A 20,497-nucleotide genomic window follows, 5' to 3' on the forward strand; every position below is an offset into this window, starting at 1 on the left:
GCCAAGAACCTAACAGAATTCGACAGCAGGACTTTGTCTGGTTGGTTTAAAACGTTACAGACATGCATCAAGTGTTTTTTATTTTTTATTTATTTTTATTCACTCATAGGTACAGATCTGTTACTTTCCCTGGTTATTTCTCCCTAAGGAGGAGTGATTTATCCAGTCCCTGACAGCTCATTTTTCTACACAAGGGAGACACTACGTTTTTAATATACACAAGGAAAGCTGTACAATTTAATTTATTTTGACCCTCTTGGCAGTTCACCAGCTTAAAACCTTTTCACTTAAAGAGGAGCTAAATAAATACAGAAATCGATTCTCTCAAAGGTTTTCACAGAAGGTATTTATGAGAGGATGAACACACAGTAGCTTGAACTTTTTTTGTTTTAGAAAAGTGACTGGAGTCTCTCTTTCACACTCACCCGGCGCTTTATAAAGGTACACCTTGTACTGGGTTGGACCCCTATTTGCCTTCAGAACTGCCTTAATCATTTGTGGCATTGATTCAACAAGGAACTAGAAAAATTTCTCAGAAAGTTTGATCCATATTGACATGATCTGCTGACTGTGGCGTACAGTGAAGTCATTGTCGTGTTCAAGAATCCGCCCTGAGATGATTCCAGCTTTATGATACGGCACCTTGTCCTGCTGGAAGTAGCCATCAGAAGGTTCACTGTGTTCATAAAGGGATGCACATGATCAGTAACAATACTCAGGTAAACTGTGGCATTGTAATCATGATCAACTGGTGCGAACTGTGCCAAGAAAATACCCCCCCCCCCCCCCCCCCCCCAGCCTCAAAAAGGCAGGATGGATCTATACTTTACTGTTGTTGAGGCTAAATTCTGACCCCATCATCCAAATGTTGCAGGAGAAATCAAGACTCATCAGACCAGGCATTGTTTTCCAATCTTCTATTGACTCAGTGTAGTTTTCTGCTGCTGTAGCCCATCTGCCTCAGGGCTGGACGTGTTGTGCGTTCAGAGATGTTCTTCTGCAGACTTCGGTTGTAGCCAGTGGTTATTTTAATTTACTGTTTTGCTTTTCTATATGATGGAACCAGTATGGCCATTCAGGCATCAACAAGGTCTTTTCAACCACAGAACCTCCGCTCACTGGATATTTTCCCTTTTTTGGACTGTTATGACCCCTGGTTGTGTCTGCTTGTTTTGTGTGTATGTGTACATGTGTTTAAGTTTTAGCTTCTGCAGAAGTCCAGCTCCTGCACACCTGGACTAAACAGCAAGTTCATCTTCTTGATATTATTGTTTTATCTGGAAAAGCATTTAAATGTAATAAAAAAAATGAAATAAAATAAAATACTAGATGATTCTTGTTTCCTATTACTTTAATGGGATGTTGTAGATGTCATGGGTAATTAGTAAAGTATGCCATTTGGACCACATCAGTAAATGGTGGTTTCAAATACATTTTTCCTGCACACAAGTAGGTTTTAAGTCTTCTCAAAACTCAAAAAAAAAAGGATAATGTCATGAAAATCAATGATTTTACCAAAAAAAAAAATCTTAAATGCTGACTTTTTTTTGTGAATCTGGTGATTAAATATACATTTGGGGGTAAAAAAGGTTAATGATCTTAACTGTGCTGTTCCAATTGTGTTAATTTCTTAGTCATTCCTATGAATGCACAATTCTTTGTTCTATACTCACTTCTGTCCAATAGATGGCAGTCCTGGCCCAAAGCAGTGCCAGCTCCTTACCCAACTGGTCTGCAGCAGTTTCGCTGCCAGAGGATATCATTACACACTCAATAAAGCAATAGTCAGTCATTTTCTCTGCTAAATTGATCCCTCTGCTGCTCACAATAGATTCTGTGATGATTTTAACTGTGGCACGAACAGCAGCATGCCTTAGAGTACAACATGCTATTTATAATGATCTTATTTTGTTCCTGCGTGACACGCCATATGTTGACAGCACGCACTGCGCTTGCCGGTCTGCAGCTGAGGTCAAGAGTCCCATCCTGCATCCGCCAAGACTTGTGAAATGCATGTCTGGAGGAAATAGTTGCCCACTTCCCAAAGTGTTTGCCAATAGACTAAAATTATAACATAAAGTTTGGGATGATCAGACTAAACCCTGAGTTCTCAAATATGGTCACTAAATGTTTTCTTATTTTTTAAATACTTCCTGATCTTTCTGTTTTTTCCTCTTGTTGGATGCAAGAAAAGTTGACATGACACATTAATCAGTGTAACTTTGAAGTGTATCATTTTAAAATAAAAAAAAACAGATTTTAGTGCACAGATTTTAGTGTTTTTTTTATGTCACAGCTTTGTGTGTGGTTGTGTGTTCCTGCAGCTTCAACTTTCTCGGATGCTCGCTGGACTGTGAGTACTGCAGGGTGGAGCTCACTGAGCTGCACATGTTTCAGGCATGCTTGAGAGCTTCGTTCCCCTCGCGGTGTCCCTTCCCTGCCCATAATACGTGCATGGCTAAGCCCAAGAACAGAAGAGGAGGGAGCAAAGTTTGTACCCAATGCTGTGTACCAATCACAAAAGTTTCCCCGCCCCCAGCGTCTCCCTCCCTTCCCTTTCCACTCCCTCTGTCTCTAGGCACGCCAACATAAGAAAAAAAAGTACTGGGGAAAAAGTGATAAGCAGTAATCAGCTTCTGGGTTTTGCTTTCAAGCGGACTCCTGCTGAATCGGACCGAGGGAGTGTGTAGATGTGTGTGCTTGTGTAGCAACACAGCGACAACTCTGAACAAAAAGGCTCAACACGGCTGAGCCACAGGAGGGGGAACTGAGGGATAGAAGCAGGCAGAGTGGCTCAGCGTGACTGCACTTCTCAAGGGAGGAACTCGACCTGACATTTAGCCCTCCTGGTGCCGCAGAGGAGACAGGGCAGCACATTAGACTTGTCAGAGAAGAGGAAAACACCCTTTTTGCGTGTATCACTCACTCACCTCAGCCTCTGTCATCCACGCCTGTAAGTCCTGCACCTGCTACTTGGCCTTCCAAGATGTCAGATGATGGCTGCCGCTCGCCCATCGGCTTGGACTGCTGCAGCTGCTGCCTGGACCTGGCAAACGGCTGCGACGACTCGCTGTCCAGCAGCCCATCTCAGGGCCTGGGTACCGCAGGCGGCATCCCGGCCAGCCCAACCAGCCCCAGCGTGAGTCACTTCCGTCAGCTCCGCAACCAGCTGATGTACCAGAACCTGAACACAGACAAGCTGAACAACATCATGAGGCAGGACTCGCTGGACTCGGTAGTGAGGGACCCCTGCTTCCTGCTCAATGAGGGGATCTGCAACAGCAACATTGACCAGACCATGCTGTCCATTCTGCTTTTCTTTCACAGGTATGTCTGTCACAGAAAAACTCAACAGAATCAAACGTTTGACATTCACACTTTTGTCCAAACTGCATATTTTACCTGTTCACATCCAATGCGTTTAGATTAAATGAAAACAGAAGGTAAGTCTGACGTTACAATCACACTAGGCGAGTGATACGTTTAATAACGTGCTGAGTGTGGGTTTGCAGAACGAAGACGAGCGGGGAGGGAATTCTTTGGTTTTTTTATCGTCTATTAGCACATATCCGCTACTTACAGTTAGAAGAGTCTTGGTGCAAAATGTCGAACCGGTGAAAATCGGTGAAAGTCTTGCTCCAGGCTTTTTTTTTTTTCACAGCTGTATTCTGATAAATGATAGACTGGGTTAGCCGGGCACAAACCGCAATCATTAAATTTCTCCTTCACGATCAATTTTCAAACGGTTAGCACTTCCATGAAATAAAGGGGCACATCATCTAAACGTCACCGCCAAATCTGAGTCCCTCATTGGTCGAAGTTCGACCGACCTGTTTTAACTTTTAATGCGTGTAGAGATATATAGACTTTTCATTAAAAGTGGTCACTTGACCATGCATTGCTGAGGGCGCTGTGAATGTAGCTTTATGTAAGGCTTTACAGTATAGAGTGAAAAGATAGAATAAGACCTGTGTGTTCACTGATGGAATGAGATAAGACTGTGAGGTTAAAAACACCTCATGTGTTTCCCAAAGAAGCAAGCAAAATGTTTGGGTCATGCTTACATTAGTTTGTTTTACTGTGGTTTTCACATCCAGAAAGGAACTGAAAGAAAGTTCCAAATCATAAAAGAAATCTGACCATCTTTTCACCCTCAAGTCAGCCCAACATTTTTTTTTTAAATACATGATCTTACATAACATATTCTGATTTTCTCTAACGGCGTCGTGTCATGGTTCAAGAAAAATCATCCTTCATTATTTGAGGTTGGTGACTCCTTCCGTCTCGTTCCAAACAGCGTTTATGAGGAGCATTTATGACAAGGTCGGTTCTGCTGCCATTGTTTGTCAGGACGGCGCTCTTGTCAGTTGGATGCTTGGCAGCCTCTGTCAAATGACCTCAACCTCACATTTACTCTTTTCATGTCTTCAGCTCCTTTCAGGACTTTCTGAAACGCTGAATGTGAGTCAGCCTTATGTAACTGTGCGCTTTATCTTGTTGTCAGGGCGAAACGGTGAGATCTGGAGATGTAGCAGCCCCGCTATTTATACAAGGCCGTCGACAGAACTGTCAATTTGGTTTAAAAAAAAGACATGTTCGTGTTAAATCTCAACCAAACATTGTCTACAATCAATTAGAGTTTACCTTTCCAATGACTCAATTCTAAGAAATCACAATTACACTTTATATCTCGATGAAAGTCAATTACACAAGAAAACATCACTAAACTGAATCATGCTAGTGTGAGAAAAAAATGAATACAAATTACAATAAAACTTTAGTAAAAAGTATAAATGAAACTTTCCATCTTGAAAAAGAATCTTTACTACATTTACAAAAAATCTATATTACATAAACTCTTCCTTTTTTCCCTCCTTGACACCACTTTAACTATCAACCCACATGTTTACAGGTTTTATGCCAGCAATGTTCTCTCTTAGAGGCTCTATCAGTTCTTTATCAAACATCACCAGTGGCTGTCTTGGAATGTACACAGAAGTTAAACAATAACTTGTGTTTACTTGCCTATAAGTTATAACTTTGCTCTTATCTCCTCATGTAAGATCCATATAACATGCAGACTGAGGAATTAAGCGGAAAGCCTGAGCTCAGCTAAAATACACATTAGGCTGATGACAGCCATCAGTGAGATTTGACATGATTCTGTCACTTTGTGCTCAGTGTTAGAGTTAAGATGTGTGTGTGTTAGAACACTTTTAATCATGATTGATATATTTTTAGCTTAAAACCTTTTTTAGAGACAGGATTTGTAATGTATTACTGTTTTATTATTTATACCTGTAAAGGTGGTCAATTTAAAACCCACAAAGAGACACTTGGCTCAAAATGGCATTTTTGCTGTAAGTTAATTAATGCAAATAGATAAGGATTTGTCCATCTCATTGGGAAAAAAAAAAGTTTTGTGTAAAGTTGTTCCTCCAAGAAGTAGATAAGGACAGAAAGCTTCATGTTTTTTGGTGAGCATGTAACCACACCAGCTCAGCTGTTTGTCTGACAAACAGCCTGTTTAGTAAGAACACTCTGACCTTGAATTCTCCCCTTAAGAGGCTTCAAAGTCATGGATCAAGCCTGCTTTAGTCAAAAAACACACATTTTTGAGGGTTACCCTTTTTAAAAAAAGGTTTTCATGCCGAAACACAAACATACTCTTTCATTTACACGTATTAAGGTCCTAATCCTGTCACGGGAAGCAGATATGCAGCCTTGCGAGGCTGCCATTTGAAAAGCGTTGTGCTTTTTTTTTTCTGGTTTCACTCTAACTGAGGTTTCTGCAAAGACCTCATCTTGGGTGGTCAGTTTTCACATCAGCAACTATCCTCACTTGTTAAAAGGAAAAAAAAAAAACATTTCAGCAAAGCTTGAGGAAGTTTGTTCTGGACTTTTCATACTGGTCTGAAAGCAGTAAAAAAACTTGTCCTTATTCACAGAAATGGGACAAAATGAGAACCGAGCACAGGATCTGAGATTTCAAATGGATAAAACCCAAAGAAATGTATTAAATTACTTTTTTATCTACTAAATGCAGATATAAAGGTAGAGTCCACTGTCTTTTCCAAGCCCTCACTAAACACCACACAGACTCTGGTGAGGAGGATGAACGTCATGCTGCGATGACACACAAATTCATCACAAGGTTTGGGGTCTGTGAACTTTCAGTTTACTGCAATGCCACCAATACCTTGTTTTGAAAGAACTTTGAAATCCAAAACTATAAAGCTTATAAAACTGTTTCAAAGGGAGTTTCTCAGCAGATTTTACTGGAAAAGGATTGAGAACAATAGCGAGCTTCTAGACCAGTTGAGACAAGAGGCTACATGACTTGTGTAATAATAAAACATAACTTTAATCCCCTGGTTTGAGTCTGTTGACTGAAAAAAAGGAAAATCTTGCAGTTTGATTAGGAAAGACTGATAAATGAGTGTCAATGAGGGCAAACTCAGGGAAGTCTTGCAGTAATTTAATGCTTGGCCAACTGAACAAAAAAAACAACGCAGAGAGTCCCTCCCCCCCAGAAAATCAGCTATGGATTCATCTTCTAAAGTAAATAAATCCATCCAATATGATGACTGAAGACGTCAGTGTCTCACTTTTACTTTTACTTTTAGTTCAACTGGCTCCTGAACACAAACTTTCCCACTTTTAGTGAAGAAATAACGTCAAGTCACATCTCCTAAAACATGATATAACATGGGTTTTTAGCATATTTTCCACTTCATGAGGACATCAGGTATAAGAAGGCTTGATAAAGCTCCAATGCTGCACCAAAGTGTTACATAAGGATGACCTGTTTTAACAATGCCAACAACCAAGATAAATAGTGCTTAAGCTGTACAGTGACAAAGGTGTTTTTTAAATCAGGTAAACCATTAGAAACTCTCATGTTAGATAGAGTTACAGTTTTTGCCAGTGTATCTGACTACTTTAGATAAAATGAGAAGCATTTTTCAAGGGGTAAGTCAGTTGTTTTGACACTACGTAATATTATGCTTTCCCACCACCGTGTGTCGTTTTTCATGGGGCTTGGTTTTGCCACAGGTGACGATCTTAGCCAGACAGCCTTTTCTTCCTTCTGAAGGCCAAATATAGGCATGGGCAAGAGGGAACAACGCCTCCCAAAAATGTGGTGACTGCCCCTCTAAATGTGAGGGCCCACAAAAATCCACAATTAAGTAAAGAAATAAATATTCCAAAAAACACACAAACAAATGAAGTCAATTAAGTCGCCATTTTCCCCCCGAATGCTGATGCAACCATGTCGAAGCGAGATGATGTCAGTAAGCAGTAATTGGCCCAAGTTGGTCTGAGTCAACATTTCTATGGTAATCAAAAGTGAGCTTGTTGGAAGGCCACACCTCTTTCACTGAAAACGAGCTTGAGAGAATCTGTCAATCCCATGTTTCAAACATTCAAAGTAGGGGTCAATGGGCACCACATGCTTTTTTTCAGGCATTTGATTGGTCAGTTCTGAATAACTTGCGATAAAAAATGTATATATATCATGAAAAAAATTAGGATTGTCAAGAACATGTTAAAAACAGCTAATAGGGTAAGAATGGATTTTCTGACAAATTCAATGACTGAGTAATAGCTGTTTATTTCTCAATAGAAGTCTAAGAGATTAGGGGTACTTTCTGTTTGGAAAATGAGGAGGGAGGGGTGACTCAATCCAGCTCTCACATACAGTCAATGGTTATACCAGAGAGTGGCACACGCAGCTGATTTTAATGCAGGTCAGTCTCAGATGTTCATTTTTTCATCTGGGCCAGTAAAGCAGTACATAGAACACACTTGCCTGTTGCATGTTTGATAGCTGATGATTTGCATGGAGGGTGTTATGCATTTTAGACAATCATAGTGCACAAGCTTTTTCACCCTAACCTCCATGCCTTGATACCTTAAATGCTTTTTCTAAACCATCTGTTTGTGTTGCATAAAGTCTCCAAATAGATGTGGGTTGTACCTCATGTGCAGACATACAATCGATCAAAAAAAGAGGCAAAGTCAAATATTATACACACAGTTTAGTTTCTTTGAGGAGCTTTCACACAAACATCCAGTGTGCCACACTGTGATCATATATCATCTGTCCGTTTCTGCAGTGACTTGTTCTACAGATAGTGTGAGAGCGAAGTAATCAGTCGAGAAGCTATTTGTACAATCAATACTTTGGAATGAAATGAAAAAAGTATTTTCTGAGAAATCACAAGCAGCTCCACTTTATTAAAAGCTGTGGCAGCAGTGGAGTCTAACTGCTGCGCCACCATGAAGATTCAGGTTTTGAATCCTTTCCACAGCCCAACTTTAGAGCAATGTATCCATATATTGTGCAAAGATATGAAACTGTAAGACGTTTTTATCATTTCTACACATTCTCGCATCAAGCTAATGCACTGATGTACTAAAAAGCATGGAGGAAAAAAAGCTCAAAACAATCAGATCCAAACTAAATGTATAAATTTGGCACTCAAACGACACAAAACAATGCAAAATGCAAAACAATCAAAAGAAACCCATGAGAATGAACAAAAAAAAGGTGTGTTATAACTGAAATTTCAAGTCTGTTATCAGATCTGAAATCTATAAAATTTTCCAAAACTGGTCTGAAAATCCTGGGACCTGATTGGTCCGGACAGAAACAGGTCATTTACAATTGGAATAGTGACTGACTGACAGACATGGCAACAAAAGAACTCTTAAACCAACAAGGAAAAGCGACAGGTAGGGCAGGTGCAACAGTGTTAGATAATTGTGCTTTCTTTAGTTAACACCCAAGCACTATTTAGTCTTTTGAACAGGAGGTCAGATTCTCTACCTGTTTAACTCTATCCTGGTTTATTGTGGGATCAAATGAAATTCCGACCTCTTTAAAGATAAAAACAAACAAATTCAAGGCCACGCGGGTTCTGGACATCAACACCCAACAAGCAAAGGGTTTGAGCCGGCACGTGGGGAAGTTCGAGTCAGACTGGAGTCTGGAGCTGAGACACAACACAGCCAGGACTTACTAAAAATAGGAGTTAAAATATAGACTGACTGCTGACGTTTGTGACAAAACTCCAACAGTTTACTACAGCTAAAGGAAGTCACACTTCCTTTTGTGGGTTAAGGATATTGTACTGTTGGTCCATGGATTTCCTTAAAAACAGGAATCTAGCACTTTACTTTTGAAGAGAGGCACTGATGGGGCTACGGCAGTGACTCGTCTGAAGCGGTGGAGGTTGATATGGCGGGGATTATTTGTTGTTTTTGCACAACAAATTGAATTTGCTCTTCATTACCGAGCTTCCAAGTTAAAGAGGGCTAAACGGTAATAGCCTTTTAATGAGCCTCTGGTTGTGTTGAGGCCGCGTGAATGTCCTTGGTGTGATGCCAAAAGATGCATGGAGCTACGCTCCGATGGCTTGTGTGTCCACGGAACACTGAAAAGGAGTTTACTGTCTGCAAGGGAATCCATTTTTCAAGCATGTATACATTTACACCCTAAACATACACACACGGACAATCGATGCCTTTGTGGTGTACCTCAAAGAAAGAGTTCAGTGCGTGTCAGCATTGAATTTTGCAAACACACCCGACAATTTCCACTGTACTGCCCTTTTTCAAAAAGAAAAAAACAAACAAACAGGGGAACCAAACGTCAGTTGCTCTTAGCAACAGGACAAATATATAGTAGGTTGTCCTTTGAAAGCTAATTACTTTTCTGCTTTTAGCTTAAATTGTTGTCACTTCAGATACCGGTTTGCATTTTTCAAAAAGACAAAAGACAAAACTTTTTATGCATCTTTTTGCACATCATTTATGTACAGTTTAAGAAACTTTTTAATTGGAGTCAACTCTTTCTTTTCAATCAACTTAACATGGTTCATGCTGTAGAAGCTTTAGGAGATCTGATGGCATTAAACACACACACAGAACAAACAGGTGACCCACGGCAATATGTTGTCGTTGACATATCAGACACCGAAATCCATCTAAGCCCCTTTGTCCTGAGCACAGATACAGTATGTACCAGAGCTGGGTTATAATTCCATAAGTACCTTTGTCATCTGAGTCACATCTTCAAGATCAGAATATGCAGACATCAAAACAAAAGCAATACTGGCCAACTTCCTTAGAAATCCTTTAGACCCATATTTTGTAGAATATTTGCAAATTTCGTGAAATTTTTCTTTCCAGAAAATATCTAATAATTTGCTTAAATGAACAGGATTAGACTCATTTATGTTTAAGATATTAGAAAATGTACTTATAGGCTTAATTTAAAATAACTGAAAACTATGATCAATTGTTATAAAATTTCAGAAAATGCTTAAACAGATCTATCTTCTCTAAGCTCTTCCTCTTCACAAATTGATTCAAATTCTTGATTATTCTGTAGATATTTAAACTCCAAATCCTTCTTAGCTTACATAGTCAAATATTTTACAGAATTAGCTGTCATTGTTTTGCTTGGAGATCCAGAGTTTTGGCAGAGTCATCCCTCCGTTTGCTGATCCTCTCTGGGCGTTTTCTACCTTAAACTGCTCAGGTGCAACTCTTGTTACAAGTCACTTTTTCTTCAAATTACTTTGCTGCTTTGACAAAAAAAAAGAACATTAAAAGTTAAAATTAAAGCTCAAGACAATAACAAGAATTCACCTTTTCTCTTGTATTTTATTTCTTTAAACCTCTCATTTTTCTAGGTCAAGAGTTCAATCTAAGCTTAGTATTGCTGTTATTGCAAAAATATAAACATGCAGAAGAGGGCGGTGGGGTAGGATTAGGGGGGGGGGGGGGGGTTAAGTATTGCTGTAACTATATCTTATCTTTGTGAAGCATGACTGTGGCTGCTAATTGTCTTGCCTTGCGAGTGTGTGCTCTTTCAGTCCCAGCCCTGCACAGAAGTAATATAACAGCATCACAAACAGTCCACGAAGTCATTAGTTTATCTGGAAAGGAAAAATGTCAGCACGCAATCTCCCTTATGTCCTCAAAATGCTGAAAACATTCTTTACCTTTTTTTTTTATTGACTCAGACTACAGTTCATTTTACTAACTTAAAACTGAATGTAGAAATAAAGTATAATATTTCTTCCACTATTGAGCACACCGGGTTATAAGGAGCACCATCGGCGAATGGTCTATTTTCGAACTTGTGTCATTTAATTGGCCCACCGAACTGTAAGGCACATCAAGCAAGACTAAAGAGTCAAAGATAAGTCTGTCAGTCAGTCCGATTTTTTTAAATGTGTTCACAGTAACTCTAGAACTTGTTGGTGAAACGCTCCAAGTTAGCGTATTCAAAATGCCTGTAACTCCTAACCTTGTTAGTAACATCTCAAAAACAGACTGATACCACTAAAAACAAATGTTACTGAGGCTACACTTACTCCCAACCTTGTAAGGCCAACTCCAAATTCTTCCCCTACACCCACGGCTTATCCCCACACCTCCAATTGTAGGGGCATTTGATGCTGTAGTGGCGTCCCAACTTCTTTTATTTAAGGAGAAACCGTAGTGACTTATGGATAGGTATCCCTCTGCCGTCGTACTGTGAAAGGCATTTCTTTACATGGGTGTGCTCTGAAGCACAGGGTTTTACATTTAAATAAAGGTATTGAGTTTTTTTCGCATTACTTTTTAAAGTTATAAAACTAATGTGTACCTCTCAAAATCGTTTTGACATCAGTAAACAAAACCATTATTAATCCATTTATAAGGCACTCCGGCATTCTGCCTTTTTTTATTTTTATTTTTTTAAATGTTAAGCGCACCTTAGTGTGGAACTGATGGTAAGTCTTCCTGTTGACGTGAGCCGAAATAAACTTTTGGAATGGTGAGGAACACTTACAGAGTGGAAATTAAAAACATGTTTGCTCTTTGCACAATTATGCTAAACAAGTAATGACTGGTGGAAAAAATTCACAGAAAAACAATTAAAATAATATTTTTGGAAATTGCAGGGCAGATGCTTATAGATTAACTCTAACCCTTCCTCCGTCTGCTCTCTTTGGAAGTTTGTTTCATAATCTCTACATGTTTTCATTCCCCAGAAAGGCAGCTTGTTTTTTTATAACCACAATAGTCATCCACACAATGAAGCCAGACGGTGCTATTGTGGAGCATGTCTCAGCTTATTCAGCCAGGAATCTATTTACATACAGGTTGGGTTTGTCGTGTACACAAAGTCCACGCACTTACTTATGTTTCAGATTAAAAGCATTAAAAAAGATTGGAGTAAAAAAATGATTAATTTGAAATAATCAATGAAGATGTGGGAAAACCCTCACACAAACAAATATTACATAATTTTTACTGAGTAGTATTAAGTAGCATTAAGTGATTTTAAGCTGTTCCAGAGAAGCAATCCTTAAGTTTCTGGTAAAATCCACTGTGACGTCAGTGAACTTCAGGAGGTTTTTGAGCCCTCCAGGGCAGAAAATGACAACCGCCGTCATGTTTTTGACTCACGTCTGGTCTGTAGTGTGGTAACAGGGCTGGCTTTTCCCGACTGCCCCACTGTTAGTAAACACTTTTGTAGCTTGTGGGATGGAGGTGGAATTTAATAGCCCCCAGTTTCCCCAAACAAACCTTGCCTGTCATGCAATGGGCAAAATGAGTTTGAAGTTATAAAGTGTAACATAATTTTGGCCAGTGAGCTCCTGTCAAAGTGAGTTATGCACCACTAAGGAAGCTTTAATGCTGTTCTGGTACGTTTGAAAAAAAAGGATCATTTAATGTGGGCATTTGTAAGTAAACTGTAACTTCTTGAAATCCAACACATGCTGGAACAGGTGGAAGGGAACAAAGAGCAGGGAAGTACAGATCAAGTTAAGTAACGCGCTCATCTAAACTTTTTAATCAAATTCAAACATCTGTCTTGGTCAATACCTTTTAGGTTCTTGTTAGGCAAAAACAAACAAACAAAAAACACTTGGCATCTACAGAATAAAGTATAACTGAATAAGCCTGACATTGCACACGCTTTCAAAAAAAAAAAAATCCCCATTGACCATAAAACACAGATTGAACCGGAATTACTCGTGCTTCATGTTTCCAAATTTCCAAAATCTTTCTTTTCCTGCGTGACTGAAGAAGGTTTTAAGACAATTTACATTATAACATTTGGGTAAAAAGGAAAAGAAAATTGATAAAACCAATCTGGAAAATGATGCCACAAAAGCCGGAGTGCCATTTTCTCTTTATCTGAGATGACCCTGAGGTTAAAGCAGACAGAATAGGACTAATTAATGTCAGCTTCTGCTCATATTAACCCCGGTTTTGTTTGATAGTAAGGACCTCCTAACAGAAGGCAGTGGTGAAATGAAGAGATGGACCTGTTCTGCCAGACTGTTTTTTTTTCTTCCCGTCTCTAGATGCCTTTCTGGCAGACAAGAGGCTTTGAGAAAGGAAAATGAAAATCCACGCCAGGTTACAGTGAGTCTGTAATTGTTTCTGGCTGTTCTGCAGTGTGAAAGGAAGAGAGCAAGAGGGGGAAAGGCAGCAAGAGCAGCCAACTCAAATGTGCGAAAATAACAAGATGCATCCTGTCCAAGACCTCGCTTCTGTCTGTGTTTTTCATGTAAAAAAGAAGCAGGTCGGATCCCTCTGCCATCATCAGGGCAATTAGCACCAGCACCATCATTTATCTTCTCCTGAATTCTTTCCCCTGTGTCGTCATGGACACCAGTCGGTCATGTTTGCATGCGGTGTTCTTTACACAAGCCGATATAAAGTGTCAGCCGTCCTCTGAAAACACGTAGATGCGCTTGGAGCGATGCGGCTCGAATGCACGAGGCCCACGTAAAGACTCAGCAAGGGCGCCGATCAGAAACAAAACTCTTTCTTTATCTCCCTTCTACTATTCTTTCTCTCATAGGGGAACATTTCCCCTCATGCAGACACAGATTTCTGCCAAATGACAAGGCTGGACCAATTGAGGCACCTTAAGTCAAAAATAGCCATTTATTGTCAGTTTGAATGCAAAATGTCACAGAAACTGTTGTCAAGCAAATGTTAGAAAGAGAAAGGAAGCAAAATAAAATCCTATTTGTAACCCTACATAACCTTTTCTGTTATGTTGTATACATTTCTAAGATCTCTTTGTCATTAGTATAATCCTAACTTTCCTTAAAAATCCATTGGATATTACTTGGTCCATGTTTTCCACTCTGTACTTCATCATCATTCCACTAGGGGCAGTAGAAGGGATTTTCCTACTCATTTCAGAATGGCTGCTTCCTTGAAAGTTTAGCTAATTTTTTAAAACTTTATGATAAGAGTAAATAATCTGCTATTGGTCATTTTAATGACTATTTGCTCTACTGGAAGAATACAAAATTTGTTGATAGTAAATTATTTGATACGGTGGATAAATAAGATGTTTTTTTCCTGAACTCATGTCAATATTTTTGCATCTTAAATTTACATCTATGCGAGCAAAAATTTACCAACTCGCCAAACGTAACATTAGTGATACTGTCAATATATTTTTAGAAAAATCATATTGCAAACATTTTTCATGGATTTCATCATATAAGGTTTTGTCTCCTTCCTCATCCTTTGCTTTTGCATCAATTTCACACATTTGCTTCGCCTGATTTTTTTCATTGCATGCCAGTCTGTCATCCACAAGCTTTTTAAAATCTCTGCTCTTTTGCAAGCCGCTTGCAAAGGCTGTTGCAGAACTCTCTTACTTTTCAAATGTTGACAGGATACCAGTATTCCTGGGAACGCAGAGCTAAAAGGACCTCTGCAGCCCGTGTACCCTTATAGGCAACCTTAAGGTGGAGGGAGGATACCCAAAATTACAAAACCCTTCCCAAGAAACGAGTTATGTCAACTGAGAAAGAAATTACGACAAGTAAAAAATATATTTGGGTTATTATTAAAGATGAAGTTAAGAGTCTATAAGAGCAATGACTCTGACTAGACCTGGGAGAACACAGCAAGGGCACTTTGACACAGGATGGACTTTGTCGGACTCAGCATGGAATGCTGAATAATTTCATACTTTAATCTTAAAGTTATCATGAATCCGTGTTTGCCTCTTTGGTCCACACCCGAGTTCAGATTAATGTTCAAACCCGCCCAAACACGCTCCAACCAAACACTCTCACCTGGATCAACACGTCCTGATGTGAATGCACCCTCAAATATATCCCCTTTCGCATTAGCATGACCAAAGCTTTCCTCGAAAAACAATTGAATGGAACTTAGTCCATGCTTTCTTCCCTGTAGTGCATCAACATTCCACTCGGGGCAGTAGAACGGCTTTTCCTGCTCATAATTGCTGCTTCTGTGAAATCTTAAAAAACACTATTTCGCTGGAAAAGTTTGGTAATTTTCAAAACTTTATCGTGAGAATAACTTATTTATTGCTATTCCTATTTTAATGACTATTTGCTGTACTGAAAGAAATTTGTTCATAATTATTATTTATAATAAAGTTGCACCCTGATATAAATGCGTGGACCAAATTTGAGACAATGGGTGACACTGTCAACACTTACCAGTACATTCACCTGAATAGTTTAGCATCATAAACTACAATTGTTGTGAGCAAATATGTACTAAATCCCCCAACAGACCATGATTTATAATATCTACATCATATTTAAAAAATTCATATTGCAATTTATTTTGGTGGATTTCATCAAACGGTTTTAAAAACAAATTCATTCTAAAACTCTGACTTTTTGGGGGATTTACAGTGGTTTACAGATGTGTGAGAAAAAAAATAAATGAATAAATACCTGGTTTATTTAATTCTGTCAGGTGTGTGATTTAAACTTTCTTTGTTCTATTTTTTCGATCTTAGTTTGTGTTTAAACCTCAATGATCTCCACTGAATCCCATTCTTCTTCGGTTCAGACAGAAATACTGTAGTTCTTCTTTTAGCAGCCGAGAAAGCCATCCTTTCTGGATGAAAGATCAGTTTGCCATTTCCGTTGCTAATACAGGAAGTGTGTATTTAACTCGGGGCATTAGGAAAACGGCTCTCTTTTTCTTGCCTGAAACCTTCACTGTGTCACGCAGCTTTGATTTAAGGTCTCGATAAATCTTGAACACACAAGAACTGTTGAGGAGTGTTACATCACAATTCAGCACAACAAGGATCCAAGTGTTTGTGTTTTTGCATTTCCAAGACAAAAAAACAATTTTTTCGAAAAAAAAAGAGAGTTGGTTCTAATATCAAAGTCAATTGTCAAAACAGGAAGAGGAACATTTCCATTGAAAGTGATTCTGCTGACACCACAGCCATGAAAGGTGTAGGTGTGCTTTAATGGCCAATTGCTCTTTGTTCTCACTAGAGGTTACATAACAAACAGACAGACAGCAGTGTGACAGTGTTGGCAAAACACAGCCGATCCTTTCAGGCATTATCTAGGATCAGTGAGAGGAGACAGCAGCCTGAATAAAGGATATGTGGTCCATTTTTTTTATCCTCTTTTTGAGTTGGACTTACTTGGTTTGTTTTTCTTGTTGCCGCTCTGTTTACAGGCCCACTACTTAAATCTTTGTGGCTTATATCACAGGGGAAATTCAGAGAAACAAAAGACAAAAAGTCTCACACTTCTATTTATTTTTGGATGACCGGCACTACAGGATATCTGTAAAAAAAAAAGAAAAAAAGAAAATAATGTAAGGCAAGAAAGATACTTCCTCCCATTCATATTCAAATGGGGGCTTTGAAAGGAGATATCAGATTTATACAAGGCAGTACTTTGTCCTTGGTGAGTTTTTTTTTTCCTTTGCAATACTAGGCAGTGAAATTATCTAGGCCATCTCACTAAAAAGAGCCTCCCTAAGCACTTCTCCTGGAGCTTTTCGTTTTAAGAACAAGCTGGCATCTCTGCTTGTATTTGCATTTTACTGAAACATCTAAGGCGTCAGACTGGACGAACAGTGAGGAGCAGAGGATTTCAATTACTCCCATTGTCTCTTTGAGTCCATTTAATATAATGCTACGTACACACCGTGTTCAAGAACACGCATTGTTGAACGGCCTTTTAGCATACACTGTTCACACTGGACTGTTGCTACATGTATTCACAGTTGGAAGAGGTATGGTGTAAAATGTCGAAGTGGTGCAGATTTTGTGAATCTTTTTAATATACACTGTATTTTATCCCACGAAGGGAAATTTTTTCTCCGCATTTGACCCATCCCCTTGGGGAGCGGTGAGCTGCAGCCGAAACCGCGCTCGGGAGGCAGTAGCGTTAAGGGTCTTGCCTAAGGAACCTCACTGGGTGATGTTAACTGCTCGCCATTGATATGGTAATTGCCCCCAGTACCATTGCTCATTCCCCTCCGGGAATCGAACCCTGGTTTCCTTACCAACCGAGCTACCCAGCCGCTTTGTTTTTTCTCAGCTCTGTTCCAACATATGGAAGACTTGGTGAATTTCGTTGTGTAGCAGTACGGCACAAACTGTAATTATTCATTTGTCGTCCATGATCAATTTTCAAACAGTTTGCACTGTCATGATTAAAAAAATAAAACACCAACCTTACATCACTACAAAATCTGAATCTCTGATTGGTCAAAGTCAACTGGTTTAACATTTAACGATTGTTCAATGCCTGTGTGTATTGTACATTGAGTCCAAAAACTTAGTGGTGCGTGAAGGTGAGAGTTTTTGCCGCACATACACGCATTTATTTTTCATTACCATTCTTTCATTAGAATTGGTCACTTGAAGATGTGTTCATGAGGGCGGTGTGAACATAGCTTAAGATTTGACTAATGCACCTGCAGATTCTTCCCTATAAATCCTGATGGGAACAAATGCTGCAAATAATCTAATATCATTTTGCACCATTTAATGATTAAACAAACTGTCTAATGGAGATGCCATTCAAAACTATATGCAAAAGGAGATTAAATTTAAAAAAAAAAACAGCAAAAAACAAGATTTGACACAAACAGGAGTATCTGTTTTCAAAGTGGAGCAGGAGAGCAGCTCCCCTTTTATTTGCTCAGTCTGTCAACTTTGCATAAAAAGCATTTTTTCTCTCTGTATTTAGGTCTTATCTGACAGCCTCTTTTGTAAACACCCCCCCCCCCCCCCCGCTTCATTCCTCAAGGTAACCATGCTTTTTGATAGTTTACCTAAAGAACTGGGAGTACAGCCAAAGGCCTATCAGAGGAAACACTGCCTAACAACAGCTGTGAAAAGCCTCTCCTCCCTCCCTCTTTCTTCTTTCCTTCTCTCTTCCTCATTTTTGTATTTTCCTGTTTTGGTGTTTGCTTGTGCTTTGGCCAGACTGTCATACAAAGGGCCCGGCTGTCCAAAAAAGGCTGAAATGCTCCCAAATACAAACAGAGAAGAGTTTGGTTGCAGAAATCAAAACACTTGTTAAGAAATAAACATTTAATTAATTATATGGCGAAATTGCAACACAGTGTTCTCATGAGAAAGTACAGGAAATGTGAGTTCAAGATGCGGTCGTCGTGAGGAAATGTGCCTATCTTGCAGCACTTTCCTGCAATCCATGGGTGTGCTTGAAGAACGCATATATGAAATATACTTATTCCCACACTCGGGCTGTAAATGCTAAGCGTTTGTTGATGGCTTATTGTTTGTTATTCCTGCAAACTGCTTAAAAGTGAGGGGAACCTGCATGTCACGGCGTGCTTTTATTGATGAAACGATGTGCTTTCTAATCTGAAATGCTTTTTTTATGTTGAAAACAGCAGGATGTTGGGGCATGACCAGACAGCATCACTTTGTTCACCTTTATTTGGGAACAGGCAAGGTACACTCGCTAAGCAAACACTAATATCTAAGGTCACTTTGCACAAGGCTGGTGTTGCTTCACCATAACCCCTGCCTCATGTTTATTATTTTTTTAAGAGCTGCATAAATATCTCTCTTTATTGTTCTCTTGGAGCTTAACTAGCAATACCTTAAGTCAAAAACAGGTGAATGTGTGCCAGACGGCGGGGATGAGACAGGTCAGAGACGGGATAATTACACACCGGCAAGGTTAGGGTTGGGCCTTGTTGAAGCGTGCCAGTCAGAGGGAATGTGCTGCAGCGAGACGGTGCAGAAAGACAGGAATAATGATAGCTTTTCACGGAGGAGGGGAGCAGTGCAGACAATAAGGAGGCGGACAACAGCCTGCAGGACAGACGAGGTGCACAAGGTGGCAGACAATACCAAAGTTGTACATCTCAGCCGATCAGCAACAGGCCAGACAGATACAGTTATATAACGTTCTTATAGAACGAGTTCAAAGATGCTCTTTTTAACACTGCTTTGAGCAAACGTTTGCTTTGGGAGAACCTGAGGGTGTCTTGCAGGCATTGTTGTTCTTCATTTGTGGTCAGACTGTGCTGTAATTGCAGTCATTACTAAGAAAGCACACCTCAGCTATTAACAGTGACACATGGGTGTTTGCGTGCATGTGAGCGTGTTGGTGCAAAGGCCACCGCTTTGTCAGACAAGGCCATGAAATATGTGATTTTGTTTCATTTCCTCAAATCTTGATTGAGTTCCCCAAAATATTTCACCTCAGCATTGTTTCACTTACAATACAAGAGTGGAGTTACTGTAATGACGAAGCAAAACCAACAATCGAAAAATATTACACTGGGTCACATGGGATAAAAGCATTTAAACACGTTATTTACTCTTTTTTTTGTTGCATTTTGCATAGAAATGCAGACAAAAGGTCCATTTGATTAAAAAAAAAAAGGTCAATTAAGTTGTTACTTGAGCTGTCTTGATGTACATGCTGATACAAATCTGTCAATTGTGAGCCACACGCCTGCAGCTACAAAGCTTAAGCTGGCGTGTCTATCCAGCAGCGGCTCTCGTGTCAATGCAGAATTTAAGTCAATAACATTCTTGTCAGAGAGTGCTGTGCCTCAGCGTTTGACCTCATTGACCTTGTATCATCGAGTCTTCTGCATCTTTTATCAGCGAAATTTCAGGTTCCCTCAGACTTTAAGGGGTTCCTTTTCGACTTAACTTTGCCGCGTGGCCTAGAGGTGAACCGCAGCCTTGCCGGAGGGAATTTATGGACCATTCGCTTGAGTTTGATTCTAACATCAAGATAAAGCGGCAGATCACTGCCGTTTAACAGCTTCTCACAAGGGCAAATCTGCACATCTTCCAAACATAACAAAGGCTTCTTACGCACATTTTCTTGCTTTAAGGCCAAATCTGATAATATTTTACGTCAGCTATAGCCTTCATTGCTATTGTTCTCAGGGATGGATTCTTCCTTTGTAATACCTGTTTGAGAGATTTAATAAAATCATAGAAAAACATATTCCATTTCTTTGCATCATGTTCATTTTCAGAATTTCTAATGTGAATTAGGAGTATATTCTTTGTACAAAAGCATAAAATTTATATTTTTTTGAAGGTTTACATGGTTGGATTGACAGTAGACTATGGCTTTTTGATAACCATGCATAAAAATGACAAAATGAAAACTTTTGCTGTGAAAGTTGTGTGAGTGCTTCGTCAGCAAACAATTAGCGC

General features: G+C 39.4%; 1 protein-coding gene across 1 annotated transcript in view; it reads left to right on the plus strand.

Moving 5' to 3' along the window:
- The first annotated feature begins 2,615 nt into the window (after positions 1–2,615).
- The window catches only part of LOC101161414 (TSC22 domain family protein 3), a 33,663-nt gene continuing 15,781 nt past the window's right edge, over positions 2,616–20,497 (plus strand). Inside the window, exon 1 of the mRNA XM_004073175.4 lies at positions 2,616–3,327. Coding sequence (XP_004073223.1) covers positions 2,987–3,327 — 341 coding nt within the window. The 5' untranslated portion in view covers positions 2,616–2,986. The remainder of the gene's footprint in view (positions 3,328–20,497) is intronic.

This window comes from Oryzias latipes, chromosome 10 (genome assembly GCF_002234675.1).
Source record: "Oryzias latipes chromosome 10, ASM223467v1".
Taxonomy (NCBI): Eukaryota; Metazoa; Chordata; class Actinopteri; order Beloniformes; family Adrianichthyidae; genus Oryzias; species Oryzias latipes.